Source organism: Neofelis nebulosa, chromosome 18 (genome assembly GCF_028018385.1).
Source record: "Neofelis nebulosa isolate mNeoNeb1 chromosome 18, mNeoNeb1.pri, whole genome shotgun sequence".
Classification (NCBI taxonomy): Eukaryota; Metazoa; Chordata; class Mammalia; order Carnivora; family Felidae; genus Neofelis; species Neofelis nebulosa.
In genome coordinates this window covers 22,662,811-22,680,368 of record NC_080799.1, presented here as the reverse complement: position 1 = coordinate 22,680,368, position 17,558 = coordinate 22,662,811, and the positions used below count along the sequence as shown (strand labels likewise).

Genomic DNA, 17,558 nt, shown 5'->3' with positions numbered 1-17,558 from the left:
GCAGGCTCCAGGCTCCCAGCTGTCAGCACAGAGCCCGACGCGGGGCTCGAACTCACAAGCCTCGAGATCATGACCTGAGCTGAAGTCGGATGCTCAACTGCCTGAGCCACCCAGGTGCCCCTGCATCCTTTTTTAAAAATAGGAGTCTGTGGCAGCTTTCCTTCTTTCTGATGTGACAAGATATTCCAGGCTCCCCTTGTATATTTCTGGTCCCAGATGTGGAATTGACCATTTTCCCCAAGAAGTTCTGGTTCCTTCTATTGGGAAATGGTATTTAGAGACCATAATCTAGCCACAAGAGATGCTCACTGCTACTGGGTTTCTGTGGAACCAGTTTCTGTAGAAACCAGTTTCTAGGTTTTTCTGTGAACAGAGCTGGGAAGTATCATTTAGATATTCTTGAAGGGGTCTGTAGGGGCTTCCCTTCACTGTCAACTGTAAACCCTTCAACAACTCTCTCTACTTTCAGAATTAAGCAGCAGTTTTGCTATGGAGGCAGCCCCATCTCTAGGACAGAGAAGCAATTGCTTTTAGAAGGAAACAGAAGGTTCTCTGGTCAGCCTAATTCCGCAAACACCTCCATTTGAAATTGCTGAATTTCCTCAGTTTTAAGATGCCAGCAGCTGTAAGACATGCCATCCATCAATTTAATAACCGCCTTTTAGAGAAAAAAAGAAACATTACCTCCTTGGATGAACACTTAGATTGTAAGATTTATTCCAAATCCAGAGCTTTAAAATGTAAAAGGAAAACATAAAGTTTTATTTTAAAATCTAGGAATGTCTCCCAGGGCAGCAGCCTCGAAGTCACCTGGAATATAAGAGGGAGAGGAGAGAGGGTTCCCCGAGAAGCTGAGAGTTGGGCCCCCGTTCCTGGGGCCAGGCCACTCAGTGGCAATGCCAGACACAGGCCGGAGCCACAGGATGACAGCCTGGGGTCTGGGCTGCGGTGTGCTGGGCAGCCCAGGGCAGTCAGTGGCGGGATGGTCTCTGGGACAAACACAGGCAAAGTTGAGAACGATGAGGCAGGATGTTCTGAGCAGGAAAACGAGAAACCGGCCGGGATGGGAGTACAATCCAGGCAAGGTAACCAGTTGATTCAGAATAGTGGCCAAGAAGCACATAAAGGCTCCAGGGGCTCCCTCCTAAGGCCACAGGTCGGCCCCTTCTTGTGCTTTTCCCTCACCGAGAGCTGCCAAGTTCACCCTGGTGCCTTAGTACGTCTCTCCCCAGCCCAAGAAAGAACGAATCAAATTATTTCAAAATGTGCCATAGAGCCACCACAGCATTTCGCAAACAGTTTGGAAAACAGACAAAGGCATCCGCCTCCCATCCCCCTGACACAAATGTGTGCTTCACTTCTGCATCATCTCTCCTGGTCCCCGTCCCCATTGTCCAGCATTAAAATCGGTGCCCGTGGCCGCCTCTTCCGCGTCACTGCATGATCCTCACGATGATCGTTTCAACAAGTGTACAGATTTCCGTGACTCTTTGTGTTTTGAGACCTCTTAGGGTTTTTGTGGCCGTTGTTTTTTTTTTTTTTTTTTTGTGGTGGTGTGGGGTTTTTTGTGGTTTGTAAATAAACAACACTATGATGAATATCTCCGTGCAGATAGCCCTTCAGGCAGGTTGAACAAAATTTCCTTAGAGGAGAACAGTTCCAGAAATGGAACCCCTGAGTTAAAGGGTCCAGAGAGATGATACATTCTCCCCTTTTATTTTAAACCTTGGTGGCAGGGCTCCTGAGCGGCTCAGTCAGTGAAGCGTCCGACTTTGACTCAGGTCCTGATCTCGTGGTTTGTGGGTTCAAGCCCCGCGTCGGGCTCTGTGCGGACAGCTCAGAGCCTGGAGCCTGCTTTGGATTCTGTGTCCCCTGCTCTCTCTCTCTCTCTCTCCCCCTCCTCCCCCACCTGACTCTCAAAAATAAATAAACGTTAAAAAAGATTAAAAAGAAAAAAACCTTGATGACTGGTTCGCCCCACCTTTAACAGCACAGACTTATCCCTGTGCACAGCCAGGCTGGTGCAGTGGGTACAGGAGGCGAGGGCGGGGGGGGGGGGAGGGGGGGACATGTAGACCGATTTCTCCCAGAAGACACGGCCAAGCCCCACCTCACCGCTCCCCCCCACTGTTTGCAGGTTAATCGATGGAGCCAACATCACGATGGAGGATGAGCATATGTGGCTGATCCCTTTCTCACCGGGCCTGGACCACGTGGTCACGATCCGCTTCGACAGAGCCGAAAGCATCGCAGGCCTGCGGTTCTGGAACTACAATAAATCTCCCGAGGACACCTATCGCGGGGTAAGCTGGGGAATAGCAGCCGCGCTCAGTCCACTGTCAGGGAAACGGCGCCTTGATGAATGGCTGGTGTGGCTGCCAGAGAGGGGCATAAATCTTCCAGAACTTTCCAAATGGAGCTGGGGGCGGGGGGGTTATAGCCAGGGAGAGAACACACTGCCATTGGCTTCTTCTGCAAAGAGCAAATATGGGCTAAAGAGGCCAGGGCAGACTCGGGACACTTTGTTTCTTCTGGGGGCTCGGGGGTTCCCAGCAGGCCCAGGCCCCAACCGTAATGGTAGACTGAGGCCTGCCGGTTCATTGAGGGTTGGGGGCCGGGCCCTGAGCTGAGGGTTTTGTACCCGTTCATTTCATGGGGCCCTCACCCCAGCCTCTGGGAGGCCGGTGTCAGTACCCCCCATCTTCCAGGGTATTAGACTGAGGTTCAGGACGGTGCATTCACTCATCCAGGGTCACACAGCTGGAGCCCCCAGTCCACATCTGCTGGGCGTGGGGCTCACACTCCGGTTCCACACCGGGTTCTCCTGCTGGGTGTGAAAAAGCAGGGGCCTCTGCTGCAGTGTGGGCTTTTCTGTCCTCCTGTGACTATGGACGGTGACACGTTTGTCCCCTCCCACTGCAACACAGAGCTGATGGTGAGAAGGCCACCGAAAATACAGCAATGCAGTCAGGGCCCGAAAGTCACAAGCCCCGGTCTGAAACCCAGCTCTGACCCTAACCAGCTGTGTGATCTTTGCAAGTGGCCTGCTTTCCCTGGGCCTCAGTTTCCCCATCTATAAAGTGAGGAGGCGGATGCTACCTGCCTTGGGAGAGTACCCATCATCCTCTGCCACACGAAGCTTGACCACGCCAGGCCTCGGCCTCGGGTCCCGTGAGCCCCACGTGTGGCACCCCACCATGCACCTGCCACGGAGTTACTTCCGCGGGCCCCTGGGGCAGAACCGTGGGGGGTCGCCACGGTGGAGTCAGCAGCCCTCAGGCACTCGCCTTCTGGAGCAGCGCGCAGCTCACAAAGCCTCCCAGGCCACGCTGGCGGCTCCCTGAGCACGCTCTCAGCTTCAGCGGGTTTAAAAAGTCAGCTATATGGGCGTTAAAAAAAACATTCTTCTGGCTCAACTCGTGCCTCTGGGCCTTTACGTTCCCTCGAGTGAATCAGTCTGTCCTGTCGAGCCTCCATGACCCGGATTTGCCACCTGGAAATGCTGGGCCCAGAGCCCCTGCTTCCCAGGCCTGGCCGTGGCCACCGGCCTCATTGCCGGTGACCAGTGGCCACCATGGACTGGAGAGGGGGGCACAATCTGTAAGGGTAGATCCCAGAGGGCAGTGTGATGGCAACCATGCCCTCCCCAGGAAGATGCCTCGGCCGCCGGTGTCCCCCAAGGCCCTCTGGGCGCTCCGGTTACGGGCCCCTGGCACGCGGTTAGAACCAGGCCTTGCACGCTGGGGATGGGGCTTAAGGTCCCTGCAGTGTGTCCTCAGGCGAATTGCTTAGCCTCTCTGAACTAATTTCCTTGGCTGTAAGACGGAGGTGATAGAAGTCCCATCCAAGGGAATAAACAGAGGCCTGGGGAAGTCAGGGACACCTCCTAGTGGAGGTGGTGGCCCTGGAGGAGGGACAGGGCCTTCCTGGGCCTCTGCTCTGTCACCAGCCTCCTGCCAGCTCCAAGCCCAGCTGAAGAAGGAACCCCTCTTTGGAGGCGAGCCGGCAGAACCCCGGGAGTCATGCCGGTCGTTCTGGTCTAGGTCCACGTCCCCGGACCAGTCGTGTGACCAGCAGGTTACAGTACATCCGGGTCCGGCCCTGGGCCAGGGTCTGAATCAGCCGGGAGCAAGACCAAGTGGGGAGTTGCAGTCACAGTCTAGGGTCCCCATATCCAGCCATACCTGAAGCCATTTACCCTACACTCTTCCTGCTCACGTGCCCTGTGACCGGCTGCCATGAGGGGGCTCCTCTCGTGGAGCACAGCCCCTCTGCATCCCCTGGAGGTGAGAACCTACCCATTTGGTCTGCAGTTGGGCCCACGTTCCTCACCAGGACGACGCAAGCGGGCCTGATTCCAAAATGTGGTCGACTACCTCTCTCTGCTCACCCAGCACCCCCCTGCCCAAGGGGAGCAGACCCGAGCCACCTCAGACCCTGGCCTTCAGGCTTGGAGATTCACTGGTAGATCCTGGCCACCTGGCTGGTGAAATCCGTCCTAGAATGGGGGAAACGTTGGGCCAAATGCACCCCATTCAGCAAGCTGGTAAGCGCCCACTTACGCACCAGGCCCTGAAGCAGGTACAGGGGCCTCGCCAGGGTCTCTGCCGTGGAGGGAGACCCAGAAGCCGCTCAGGACGCTGTTAGGGAGTACGCGTCCTAAAAGAATGAGCTAAGGGGGCGCCTGGGGGGCTCAGTCGGTTGAGCTAAGGGGGCGCCTGGGGGGCTCAGTCGGCTGAGCTAAGGAGGTGCCTGGGGGGCTCAGTCGGTCAAGCGTCCGACTTCAGCTCAGGCCATGATCTCTTGGTTTGTGAGTTCAAGCCCCACATCAGGCTTGCTGCTGTCAGCACAGAGCCTGCTTCAGATCCTCTGTCCCTACCCCCACCCCTGCCCCTTCCCTGCTCACACTCTCTTTCTCTCTCAAAATAATAAATAAACATCACATAAAAAAAAAAAAAAAAAAGAACGAGCTAAGGGCCATGAGAAGGAAGATCAGGAAGGGGCTCGCTCTGTCCTGGGGACAGCGTAGGGGAAGTGGTGGTCTGTGAGGCGGGGCTTGAAGGAGGATCAGGGTAGGCCAACACCTACCGAGTACATCGCTTTTTCCCGGCCCTGCATTCTGCGTATTTTACCAAGTTCACTCATTATCGAGCCCACTTAACAGAGGAGGCAGTTGAGGCATAGGGAGGTTAAGTCACTCGCACAGGTGCTAACGGCGGATGTCGGGGCACCTGAGTGCCCTTGACCACCGTGCTGCTCTGCAGCGGGTGAGGTGGGTGGAGCCCCGGGCCGGGTCAGGCGCCACCCCAACTTGTGGGCCACCATCATCCCCTGCCGTCTGCCCAGTGCCCAGCACAGCACCTGGCACGGAGTGGGGGTGGCACCAGAAAGTGGCCCGGCCCGGTGCTTCTGGCCTGAGAGGGAGGCCAGGCCGGGCTGTTTGTCCGGCGTGGGGGCTCCGTGAAGGCCGTCTGTCACACACACGGCACACGAGCACGCGGCTTTCTTTTGTTTGCTAGGCCAAAATCGTCCACACCTCCCTGGACGGCCTGTGCATCTCCCCTCCAGAGGGCTTCCTCATCCGGAAGGGGCCGGGCAACTGCCACTTTGATTTCGCTCAAGAAATTCTCTTTGTGGACCACCTCCAGGCTCGACAGCTGCCCCAGCCGGCCCAGAGGTGAGTGGGGGAAGGCCCGGGAGTGTCCCCTCCCTGTCCTCAGGGCTGCCGGCTCCCCGCATCGCTCTGAAGTTTATACCTAAAGGTTTTGAAACGATGATCAAACGCGTTGCTTTTCAACTTGGCGGTTTTCTAAAGCTCAGCCGAGCCTCTCCGGAAGCCTGTGGGATGTACCCACCTTGTCTAGGGATGTTTGGGTTTCTCACAGTCTGGAGTGCTGGAGATTTTAAATGCTTCATTGCACTTCCTGCTGGGAAAAGAGGTTCCAGCCTGCCTCCGTTCCAGAAATGCCCGCCGGCCAATTTGGGGAAGGGCCTTCTCTCTCTCTCTCTCTCTCTCTCTCTCTCTCTCTCTCGATTGTTTCTCAGTTCCCAGTTTAGAAAGATTCAAAGAGAAAATGAGAGCCTAACATTTTGTGGGTTCGCTGGTATTTCTTGGCCCCGGTCTCAGCTGCATTAAGTCCGTAACAATTTGTAAATGCCACGTTCAGTTAACTCATTTAAACCCCCTGATGTCCAAATGCCAGAGGCCATGCTCACAAAACAAAATGAGTTTCCCTCCGCTGTGGCTGGGATCACTTGCTGGGCCGGTCATTGGGAACAGCCACTTAATTATAACATTGCCCTTGAAATTGAAGAAAACCAGCAAGGCTGGAGGGTACTGGCTGTGGACGGGGAGAAACGCCCCAGCCCCTTCCAAGTGCCGGCTCTGTTCTGATGCTTTGTATTCATCCTTCCACCCGCCCTTTGAGGTAGGGATTATCTTGCCCATTTTACGGATGTGGGAACTGAGGCCCCGGCTATCGGCTATCGAAGCCACTCGCTCAGCATCACAAAGCCAAAGCCTTCAGGGTACGCCCCACCTTCCGCAGGCCTCCTCTCCCTGCCTGCCTCCCATCCCACCCCACAACCCAGCCTCCTTGTTGCTCTCCCGCCGCAGGACCTTTGCTCTGGCTGCCTCTCTGCTTGCAGGGTTCACTTCTGACTCTGTGCGGCTGCCTCCTTCTTGGCTCAGGCGTCGGGTCCCTGACCACCCCCTAGGGTAGCCCGTCCCGGCCGGGCACTCCACCCCACCCTGGGTCTGGCCCAGCTGTCAGCACAGTGTGGACTCGCCTTGTTCATGAACAGGCAGTGAGGCGGGGCTTGAAGAAGGATCAGGGCAGGCCGACCCCTACTGAGTACATCCCTGAGCTGGGTGGTTAAGTGTGGACTCCGGAACCGGCCAACCTCAGGTCACATCCCAGTTCGGCCGCCTGCCAGCTGTGTGGCCCTGAGCAAGTGACTTCACTTCTCCGTGTGTGAGTTTCCTCACCCGCACCCCAGGGCTATAAGCGTACCCACCTCCCGGGGCTGTCCTGGGGAAGGAAGTGTCCATGCAGTCGCCTGGGAGGTGACTGAGTCTCCCGGAGTAGGACAGGACTCCACGTGGGCACACACTACATCGGGGAACCCTCTCCGGCCACAGGGTCTCCAGAGTCTGTCACCTGGGGAGTAAGTGGCCAGCGATCAGGGTAGTTGCAATCTCCTGCTTCCTGGTGCCGTTTTGTGGGTTTTTTTCAGGCTCAACACGCAAAGCCAGGAGCAGGCAAGCATGGACTACGAGGCACCCCTGATGCCCTGCGGCTGTATCCTGCCACCTGTCTGCGTGTCCCAAGCCCTCAGGGGCCCTGTCCGGAACCCCAGGAGAGGGTTCGGCCCCTCTGGCAACGTCGGGGTTCCCGGCAGGCCACAGCCCAGGAGCTGGAGCCCCACGCAGGGAAACCCGGGGGACCGTGGGAGGGTTGGCGGGTCCGCGGGCTCACTGGGTGCCGCTGGGGCGGGGGCAGCCACCCGAGTTCCAGATGCCGCGCCCTGGCCGGCTGATGTTTCAGGAAGCAGCACCCAGGACTCCAGCGGGGCGGGGCCAGAGAAGCTGGAACTTTCCGCAGGGCCTGAACTGGAGGCTGTCCTCGGACCCAGGCAGAAAGGAGGTAAAGATAGAAGTAAGGAGAGCGCAAAGTCGCCGGGCCCTTTCCTCGGCCTGACACTGTTCACACTGGGCTGCCTGTGTTAACTCAGGCCTCACCCCAGCCCCGGGCGGTGGAACTGCTAACACCCCCCATTTCACAGATGAGAAAACTGAGGCCCAGAGAGGCTAAGTAGCTTGCCCAAGGCCACATAGTTGGGAAGGAGTAAGACAGGTTAGTGAATGTGAGCAGCCCGGCTCTCTCACCAGTCCGTTCTTCCGGAAGGTCTGCCTGTGGCTATGATATTGCCCGGAAGCCGCCACTCTGGTTTCCTGCCCTGTCTGCCCCTGGAATGCTGGGAGCAGGCTGGGGACAGGGCCGAGGACAGGCTTGGTGCCCCCATTGTGCGACTCAGTCAGCAATGGCGGGTCGGTCACCCTGCCACGGCCCATCCCTCCTGGTGCTCATGTATCCCCCCCCCACCCCCACCCCCTGCACACTTGAAGTGGATGGAGGAGAGAACAGGTGCTTCGTTCTTTGTCATTTTACAACCAGGGAAATTGAGGCACAAGACAGTTTGACTCCCGGTCACTTTGTTCGGCATGACCACACGATGAGTTTCTGGTGCAAATGGTCCTCCGTCCTGCCAGCTCCCTCCCTCCTGTCCTCCTGTCTCCTGGGACGTGGAGGGAAGTTTTTAATTCTTGAAACACATGCATACGCAGCTTCCATTAAAGAAAATTTAATGCCACACATACTTGGATAGGTTTCAGTCTCCGTGCGAGAAAAAAATGATTTCCCCCCCCCTTCACCTGCATAAGCCCCCAAAAAGTCTATCCCAATATGATCTTTGCCATTGTCTTGCTTTGTTCTCAGAAAATTAAGCCTATTTTTCCTTAATAATGTGCCACAGTCATTTTTCAGTTCCAGCTCCTGACCAGCTGGGGTGACCCCTATTACATCGGTCTTACGGGCCTGGAGCTGTATGATGAGCGGGGAGAAAAAATCCCTCTGTCGGAAAACAGTATCCTTTCTAGGCAGAAGGGGGACCCCACCCTGACCAAAGGGAACGTGGGAGGGTCGGGGGCAGGAGAGGAGACGTCCCTGCAAGAACCAGACCCCGGGACTGAAAATGCCAGGGGACTCTGCTGAGGGTCAGAGGCTGACTCTTGGGAGTCCCAAGGTAACAGGAGTCCCTCAAACAGAGAGTCCTGTCGCCCGGGGATTCGGGCGATGGTACCAACTGCACCCCCTCCTGGAGATCCACAGGTACTCTGGAGTTCTAAAGGCTCTGGCAAGGCCTGCAGGGAGCAGCCTGTGGCCCTGTGTTCAGCCCAGTGAATTCATTGACCATGGTCCTCTTTGTTCAGGGAACGCCCACACCAGAACCTGCAAACTGTTAGCCCACGGAGTTTTTAAATATTTTAGATTCGTTGCTAGTGTTTTGGAAAGATCAGGGCGTTTCACAGGAACACCTCACTCTTCAGCAGCTCTTGAAAAAATTAGCAATGTTTGAGGCCACAGTCATGCACCACAATGATGGCCGGACCTCGGTATCCACTGCCCTTTCCCCCAAGCATGTCCTTATTGTTTCCTGCCAGGTCCCCCAGACAAATTGCTAATGTTTACTGAGGGCTCATTCGGTGAGGGCTTGTCCCGTGGTACCTGGTTTGCCCTCACGACGGTCTCGTGAAGTGAGTGCTGTTAGCCCCATTTTACCAATGAAGACCTGAGACACAGAGAGGTTAAGTAACTTGCCCAAGGTCACACAGCATAGGAGTGAGGACCTGGGAGTCCGGCTCCAGAGACCATGCTCTGACCACTAAGCTGTCATGTGTCTCTTTGACATCACCTGCCTGACCCCTCTGGGCCTTGGCCCTGTGGTCCCTGGCCCACCACAGGGACCGGCCAGAGCCGCTCCAACCCCGAAGCCTGTCTTGTACCTATGTGGGATTCCCTGGGCTCCAGTTGGATCCTTTTCTGATCCAGCTTCTCTGCCCTTCCCCCGGTGACACCATCCTCCCCACCTGACAAATGATTGTTGGTGGTTTTGATTGTTGTTAGTGAGTCCTTGGATATGTAAGGCTGTGTTGATTTTACCGGGCACGCTCACATCCAGTGTCCTCTGAGAGCCTCACATCGATCCTGGGATGTGGAGGTTTTTAATTTTTTTTTTTTAACGTTTACTTATTTTTGAGAGAGCGAGCGAGAGAGTGCGAGCGGGGCAGGGTCAGAGAGAGAGGGAGACAGAATCCAAAGCAGGCTCCATCCAGCCTCTGAGCTGTCGGCACAGAGCCCGACGCGGGGCTCGAACCCACGAACCGTGAGATCGTGACCTGAGCCGAAGTCGGCCGCTTAACCGACTGACCACCCAGGCGCCCCGGACGCGGAGGTTTTTATACCCATTTTACAGATGAGGAAACAGGCCCCAAGGTGCTCTGTGACTTTCCCAAGACCCCAGGTCAGAATGCAGAGCCAGCACCGGATCTGGTTTGTCCAGATCTGCGCTAATGTCCGGGAGTTGAGTGGCCATAGCTGGGCCCGGCTCCCCCCCGCTGCGTCCAGTCTCAGGCTGGTCCTCACATGCCGAGGCCGTGTCCCCTTGGAAAGGAACACCTTAGCAGTTTGTCCTCCACTCTCCAAAGCGTCAGCCACAAATTCTGTTCCTGCCGCCAGCAGTCCGGTGAGACTGCTCTTTCCCCGCCATCTGTCTGCACGGCTCCTCCCCTTTCCTTGAAACTGGTCACCTCCTCCCCACACACCCACCCCCGTTGGCCTCTGTGCTCATTTTCCCTGGCATGTCTAATTTGGCTGTCGCTCTTCCGGCTGCCCAGAGCAGCGGACGGCCATTCTGCCCGCCAGCCCCAGCGTCCCCTGGGCCACGCCATCAGCGTGACGAGGCCAGCGGCCGCCAGGGTGGCACGCAGCTGCCAGCACACTGCTTTGGGTTATGGCAGCTTAGAGGCTCCCCAGATATCGCCGCCTTCCCCGACAGCGTGAACTCCCTGGAGGGCGTGTGCGGGGACGTCCGGACGCCCGACAAGCTCATCGACCAAGTGAACGACACCTGCGATGGCAGGCACATGTGGCTGGCTCCCATCCTGCCGGGCCTGGTGGGTTTGCGGGGACTCCCCGCCCCGGGGTGGGCAGGGCGACTTTGCGTCCTTGGCCTCGGTGACGCGTCTTTGTTCCAGGCGAGTGAATCTCCAACGAACCAAAATGCCCGAGGGCCGTCAGGAAGGCTCACGTCTAGCTAACTAACACTCTGACGGGCACTCTTCGGGGCAAGTTCTTTCTCGGCGCTCTTGGGGTGGTTGCGACAAGAGGCCGCCCACATGGGACTCTGGAGGGCCCATGCAGCAGCCCCCTCTGCCCTCCCAGCCCCATCCTCTGGCCTCATTCCCTGTGTCTGCTCCGCCTTGAGAGCACCGGGCACCGGACCCCGACCTCTGGCCCCAGATCTGCCTGCCAGCTCTTCAGCGGACTCAGTTTTGCAGACCTCAGACCCTCCCTCTGGTCCTGCTGGTCACCGGGGGACCTGGGGGTGGCCTTCACCCACCCGGCTAGAGCGAGAGGAGACAGGCCGGCCGGGCAGGTCGTTCTAGCCCCGCGCCACCCTCATGCCCGAGTATGTGAGTGCCGCAGGCCCTGGGGCACGCCTGTGACGGCGGAAGTGTCCCCTCCCCCTCCGCGTGACTGGGCAGGACGACCGGGAGGTACATTTGGCCCTCAGAGCACAGAGACGGCATCAGCAGCTCTGTTGGGGAGCTCTTCCAACAGTGTCCCCCGTGAGCCCCGAGCATCCGTCCCCCCTGAGCGGAGGCCAGCCCCACCGCTGCAGCGGAGAAACACGTCGGTCTCTCAGCCCTGAGACCCGGGCCCTGCCCGCCCACGGCCATCTGGTGTTTGGCCAGCACGTGTTTTCCCGTCGTCTTTCACTTGGCTTTTGGTGTGAAGTCATCTGCCCAGCTGTCACTCTCCCAGCTGGACTCGAACGTTTGTTTGTTTGTTTGTTTGTTGTTGTTGTTGTTGTTGTTGAGAGAGTACAAGCTGGGGAGGGGCCGAGAGAGAGGGGAACAGAGGATCTGAAGCGAGCTCAGTGCTGAGGGCAGAGACCGACTCGGGGCTTGAACTCACGAGCCCTGAGATCATGCCCTGAGTCGAAGCCGGACACTCAACCTACTGAACCACCCAGGTGCCCTTGGACTCAAATATTCGTATCTGCTTGAGCCCCTTGGGCAACTGAGTTTGAGGACCTTTATTATTTCCGCGGTGCGGTCAGAAGGCTGCCCCTGCCCCAGCAGTACCCTGGCCCGCCCCCCTGCACTCCCGACATCCTCTGAGACATTCTGAGGATGGCCGGAGGCCGAGCCCCAGGGCCTGGGGCAAAACGGAGCCTGCAGCCTGCAGCCCGGGGCCAGCACTGACTGCTTTTTGCTTTATTCTGTCGTGCGAGGGGCCCCCTGATATTGGAGAGTCTTTGTGGGGGCGGCGGGGTGGCGGGGGCGGGAGGGGGTGGGGGAAGCTGAAGCTCTGACCTTAGTAGCTGATTCTGCCACTGATCCCAACACCCCTCCACCACCCCTGCGCCAGGCAGAGATTCAAAGACCCTGGATATTATCCCCCACTGCTTACAGGGCCTGTGCCGTGCTGCTCATTTGTGGTTGGGGGAAAGGACGGATCGGGGTCAAGGCCGTGCTGATCGCCGGAGACAGTGCTCCTTGACCTGGGGCCCGCCCCTTTGGCCCGCGAAGCGTCTGGCCTGACCTGGGGGAGAGGGAAGGGCGCACCCAATTCTCCGTGGGTATTTAGATGAGGGCCGCGCCAGGCCCGAGAAAACAGGCCCTCCCGGAGCCAGCTCAGCGGTTTGTTGCAAACGCAGCCACACGTGACCGGACTCAAGATGGGCTTCCAGGAGACAGAAGGCAGCGGGAGCCCCACGCACCGCGGCCCCAGCAGCCCAGGCGCCGCCTCCCGCGCCCGCCCGGCTCACCCCTGCCCGCGTCTGGCGCCCCCCGCCCCGCCCCGCGCCTCTGTTTCCAAACATGCCCGTTTTAATGAGTTCTTGCCTCTGACAGGTGAACCGGGTCTATGTGATTTTCGATCTGCCTACCACCGTGTCAATGATCAAACTGTGGAATTATGCAAAAACGCCCCATCGAGGGGTGAAGGAGTTTGGCGTAAGTACTTATTAGCTGGGTTTTTTGAGATAATTATGCTGGTTGGTAATTAGGCTGCCGGCAATTACCATTCGTCGCCGCCGTTTGATTTACTCCTCTCCGTCGCTACCTTGGACACCACTGCCTGGTCCTCAGATGCAGGGAAATTCGCCGTCCCATCGTGAATTCAAAACCCGCCTCGAGTGATTTGAATCATCACCCTGAAAAAAAAAAAAAACCGAAAGTGGCTTTTCTTTCATCTTGTCTTTTCCAGTCATATTGGTTTAGGGAGTTCTTCGCGCCGGGAGGCAACTCTGGGGCCGGGAGAGCCGGGGCCTCGGGGGCCAGAGGCCCAGATTTGCCTCCCGGCTCGGCCACGTGGGCTAAAGGTACTTGAAGCCTCCCCGTCCCCCGTCTGGCCCCGTCTGGAGGGTTGCAAAGATCTGACACCATAACGCGGGCCGGGCTGGCGGGCGAGGCTCAGAGCAGTGACCTGCTTTGCCCGAGGCCGCGGTGGGGGGGAAGGGTCCTTACCTCCCCCTCCGCCCCCCCGCCCCCCCCGCCCCGGCCACACGGTGCAGCGCCTCCTCTGTCTGTCCAGCTCCTGGTGGACGACTTGCTTGTGTACAACGGGATCCTGGCCATGGTGGGCCACCTGGTGGGGGGCATCCTGCCCACGTGCGAGCCCACGCTGCCCTACCACACTATCCTCTTCACCGAGGACGCAGACGTGTGCCGCCAGGAGAAACGCACGGCCATCAGGTGCGCCCCAGGCCCGCCCCACGGCCTCCCCCGCCGGCCCTAACGGGGACGGACGGCAGGGGTCGAACCTTCCTTCCTCTCCCTCCCCCCAGCCACCAGGTGGAGGATCAGGACGTCCAGATGATGAACGAAAACCAAATCATTACCAACCCGAAAAGGAAGCAGAGCGCGGTTGACCCAGGTCAGTGTCGCCTCTCGGCCCAGAGCGTAGCCCTCGGGAGTTAAGGCTGACCGGTCGGGAGCCAGCAGCCCCTGCCCGCCCCTCGGACCCCTCTGCTCCGCCCAGGAGCCCGCCTGGCGGCTGAGCTGGGGCTGTGGGGGGCAGAACCCCAGGGGCAACGTGCTTCCCACGTCCCACAGGCGCCTGTGACCCGGTGTGGCTTCCTGGGAGGCAGGCCCTTGGGGCGCAGAGGGAAAAGGCCCCGAAGGGCAGACGTGCTGTACGGAGGCGGCTGGGAAGCCAGTGGGGGATGCAGGGGGCGAGGGCTTCCCAGAAGAGGTGCTGTTTGAGCTGCACCCTAAGAGATACGGGGAGCCGGCCGGGCAGAGGGGACAGCGTGGCAAAGGCCCGGAGGCGAGGCAGCAGAGTCGCTGCAGGGGAGGGGACGGGTCGGCGTGCGGGCGATGGGCTCCGGGGCTGCAGGCGGTGGCCTGGCCAGGCCACCAGGACGGTCCGGACTTCACCCCCAGGGCGTGGGGCCGCCCTCGGTGACTGAGGCTGGGTAACGTCCACCCCTCTGTACTCTCCCCGACAGCACTGCGCCCCAAAACCTGCATAAGCGAGAAGGAGACAGTGCGACGGTGGCGGTGCTGACCGGCGGAGGAGGGAGATCCAGGCCTCCCGACCGGAGCCGGGCTCTGTCACCGGCCCCGCCCAGCACCCGTGTCGCCCGCCCCCAGACCTCAGCCTCGGCAGCCTGGACTCCGGGGGCTGGAAGAAGGAGTCCCGTCGCGAAAGGGGACTCGCGTGGCACGGCCTTCCTCTGCCTTGCGGCTCGGGGGCTCCCTCCCAGGACACCCAGCTCGGTGCCCTCCCGCAGGACCCAGCAAAGCAGGGCCACACGCACTCACGCCTGTCCCTGCTCAGGCCCAGATGGTGGGGTGGCTGGGGAGGACTTGCTCCCAGCACGGAGTGTGGCTGTCCCGGGCCCGGAGTCAGGCCTCAGACCCCAACAGCAAGGGGAGGGGTGCCAGCAGCTCCCCGCCCCCCATGTCCCTCCCTCATCCGGGGGCCGGTGCAGCTGGCTGAGAAGGTGGGGCAGTTCCCTGGTCCCCCGAAGGTCTAGCCAGGGCCGCTGCACCCCCCTCACTCATCCCAGGCAAGGAGGACGGATCCCCGGGGACGTGTGTGTCTCACTGGGAAGAGGAAGGGGGCCGTGCCCACCCGCCATGCTGCCAGGCCCACGTGGGACCCGCGGGTGGACAGCTTCACGCCCCAGAAGGCTCCGGACGCAGGGCAGGCCGAGGACCAGGGCCACAACCCCACCCTCGGGCCCCAGAGCCCACCTCCCCTTCCCCTTGAACTCTGTCTGGAGGAGGGCGGCCGCATCCCTGCGGTCTCGCCACGGGCTTCTCTCACTCGCCTCCCCCCGTCTCGCCCGTGCCGGGCGCCCTTGCCTGCGGGCAGCGAGGTGTCTGGTGCCCCCACCCCTTCCCCCCCCCTCCCGGCAGCTTCCCCGCGAGTTGGAAATGTGCCTTGCACCCCCAGCCGAGTGGAGCTCAGAACGCATCTATTTCCATCTATGTAACAAGCCCGGATCAGGGACCTAATTGGTTTCCCAGTGGTGGGTAATTTCTCGTTCCAAATATTAATCCGTTGTTTTCCTGGCGCCCAGCCCGGCCCCGCCGCAGCGCTGTACTCGAAGTACGTTCCTATGCAACCGAGAGCCCGGCAGATACTTTATGAGCTTTGCAGCTTCCGCGGAGCAGCTATGCAAATGCGCTTTTCATTTGGAGCAGGGGGCCGATGCGAAGACAAGGAATTGTTTCTCCCGGAGAAGATCCATCATTGCTGCAGCTCCCCTGCTCACCTCCCAGATGGGGCCGGTGCCCCCAGGGCCTGTGGGCTCCCAGGAGAGCCGAGGCCTGGGGGGAGTCGGGGGCTGATCAGGCCGGCGCTTAGGGACCAAAACAGGTGCCACGACTTTAAAGGCTGTCACGGCTTCCCGTCCCCACCTGAGGCTGGGGCCCGGGTCAGACTGTCGGGGAGATTGCTCGAGCAGCGCACACGCTCCCAGAATCTCCACTGATGTTTATAATAATTGTATGCACCATGCAATTTAGGAGGGGGAAAAAAAAAAGCTGTACAGGCATTAACTCTAAAATAAATTTCTATTTTTTTCTCTTGCAAAATCAATAAAAGATGTTATTAAGAATCTGGTCTGACGTGCTGGGTTTGGGGTCGGACGGAGGGAGCCTGTGCCGCCTCCAGGAACTGAGGCTGGCTGAGTGACACGGGGCAAGTCCCCTCTCTGAGCCCCCCCACCCCCCCACGCCAGACTCCTGGGCCGCCTCCTGTGGTTTCCGGCTCCCCTGCTTCCCTCAGAGGTGAGCCTTGGTTGGTGGCTCTTGGCATCTGGAGAGAGCCGCCCTCGGTGGGGGGGGGGGGGGGGGGGGGGGGGGAAGAAGGCTCATTTGGGGGCCGGGTGTCTGGGCTACAGCTCAGGTGCCAGGGAGCGCATTGGTGCTGAGCAGGGGGCCCCTCGGAAACCCCACCCCCTCCCCTGACCAGCCCCCCACCCCACCGCTTGCCTCTGAGCTCCTGCCCAGACAGAGGGGCCCTGCCCTGCCCTGCCCAGCGACCCGGTGTTGGAGAGCCTCCCCCTACTGGAGGGCACGCAAGCCCTTCCGGCCCTCCTGTGGGGTGGGAGGCCCCGGGGCCCTGCTCTGACGACGTCGGGGAGCAAAGCTGGCCCAGGAGGGTCCCCTTAACAGGGCAGCGCAGGCCCCGACTAGGGGGGATGGCGTCTCAGCTCCAATGGTCCGGAGATGCCTTCAAGGACTTTACCAGAAGCCAGAAATCCAGGTGTTTTTATTTTTTTTAATGCGAAAATCCAACTTTTAAATGTTGGCTCAGCTTAACCAAGCACACGCCAAGCGAGCCGAACGGGTTACAAGCCTTGTGTAGCCCACCCTCCACCCCAGCCCCCTCCCTCCCTCAGCATGAAGGCCAGCGCCCCCTCCCTTCCAGGTCCCCCTGAAAGCCGCAGTCCCCCCTCCAAGACCGTAGCTCCCCGAATGCCCCTCAGCTGGTTCCTCCCCAGGAGGTCCAAGGAGGGAGGGGATCATGCCCTCAGACCCCCCTGGGCACAGAGGTAGGGGTTGGCCCGGTGACCTGTGTGTGCTGGAGGTGACAGTCCCCCCTCCCCCCCAGCATCCCTGGTGGGAGAACAGAGGCGAATCCTGGTCCCTGTTCAGCCCCGGGCATAAGTTTCCACAAAGCTATCCCTGTGGGCTCAGGGCCACGCCCGCGCCCGGTCGTGGGTCACAGCTCTCGGCCGAGGCTGACAGGAGAGTTCCAGAAGAGCAGCAGGGGCTCCGGAGGAACCTCCCCGCAGGCCTCTGTCCCCCTGGGCACCTGCCTCCTCTGTCCAGCAGTGGGGAGGTCCTGCTTCTGTTCGTTCATTTGTCTCCGGACGGTTCCGGCCCTGGACCCACGACCTCGGAAGGACCCACGTGGTCCCCAGGAGACCACCGGGGCTATTTCCGCAGTCAGGAGGCGGCCGCCCCCCGCCTGGGAGTGTTTGCCGCGACATCCTGGGTCCCTCTTCAAGCCTCACCTCCCACCCCACCTAGAGTCCCTTTCTGAGGCCCCCGGACCCACTTGGCCTCTGAGCGAAACAGCGGAACACGGTCTGGCGGCTCAGCCCGCCCGGGTCCGGTGGCTGTGCGGGGTCTGGGCCCCATTACTCACGGCCACTGGAGCCCGGGCACAGGCTCTCCGGGACACCACACCCCCACAGCCCCTCCGTGTCAGGCCCTGCCTGCTTCCCTCACCGCCGCGGCCCTGCAAGGC

General features: G+C 59.8%; 1 protein-coding gene across 4 annotated transcripts in view; it reads left to right on the top strand.

Moving 5' to 3' along the window:
- Positions 1 to 15,918, top strand: part of KATNIP (katanin interacting protein) — a 193,454-nt gene extending 177,536 nt beyond the window's left edge. For all 4 annotated transcript variants that reach the window (XM_058710268.1, XM_058710266.1, XM_058710270.1 and 1 more), the window contains 9 exons: positions 2,138 to 2,303; positions 5,520 to 5,677; positions 7,237 to 7,301; positions 8,536 to 8,646; positions 10,596 to 10,735; positions 12,701 to 12,802; positions 13,383 to 13,543; positions 13,636 to 13,724; positions 14,299 to 15,918. In XM_058710268.1, coding sequence (XP_058566251.1) covers positions 2,138 to 2,303; positions 5,520 to 5,677; positions 7,237 to 7,301; positions 8,536 to 8,646; positions 10,596 to 10,735; positions 12,701 to 12,802; positions 13,383 to 13,543; positions 13,636 to 13,724; positions 14,299 to 14,357 — 1,051 coding nt within the window. In that variant the 3' untranslated portion in view covers positions 14,358 to 15,918. The remainder of the gene's footprint in view (positions 1 to 2,137; positions 2,304 to 5,519; positions 5,678 to 7,236; positions 7,302 to 8,535; positions 8,647 to 10,595; positions 10,736 to 12,700; positions 12,803 to 13,382; positions 13,544 to 13,635; positions 13,725 to 14,298) is intronic.
- Positions 15,919 to 17,558: the final 1,640 nt, after the last annotated feature.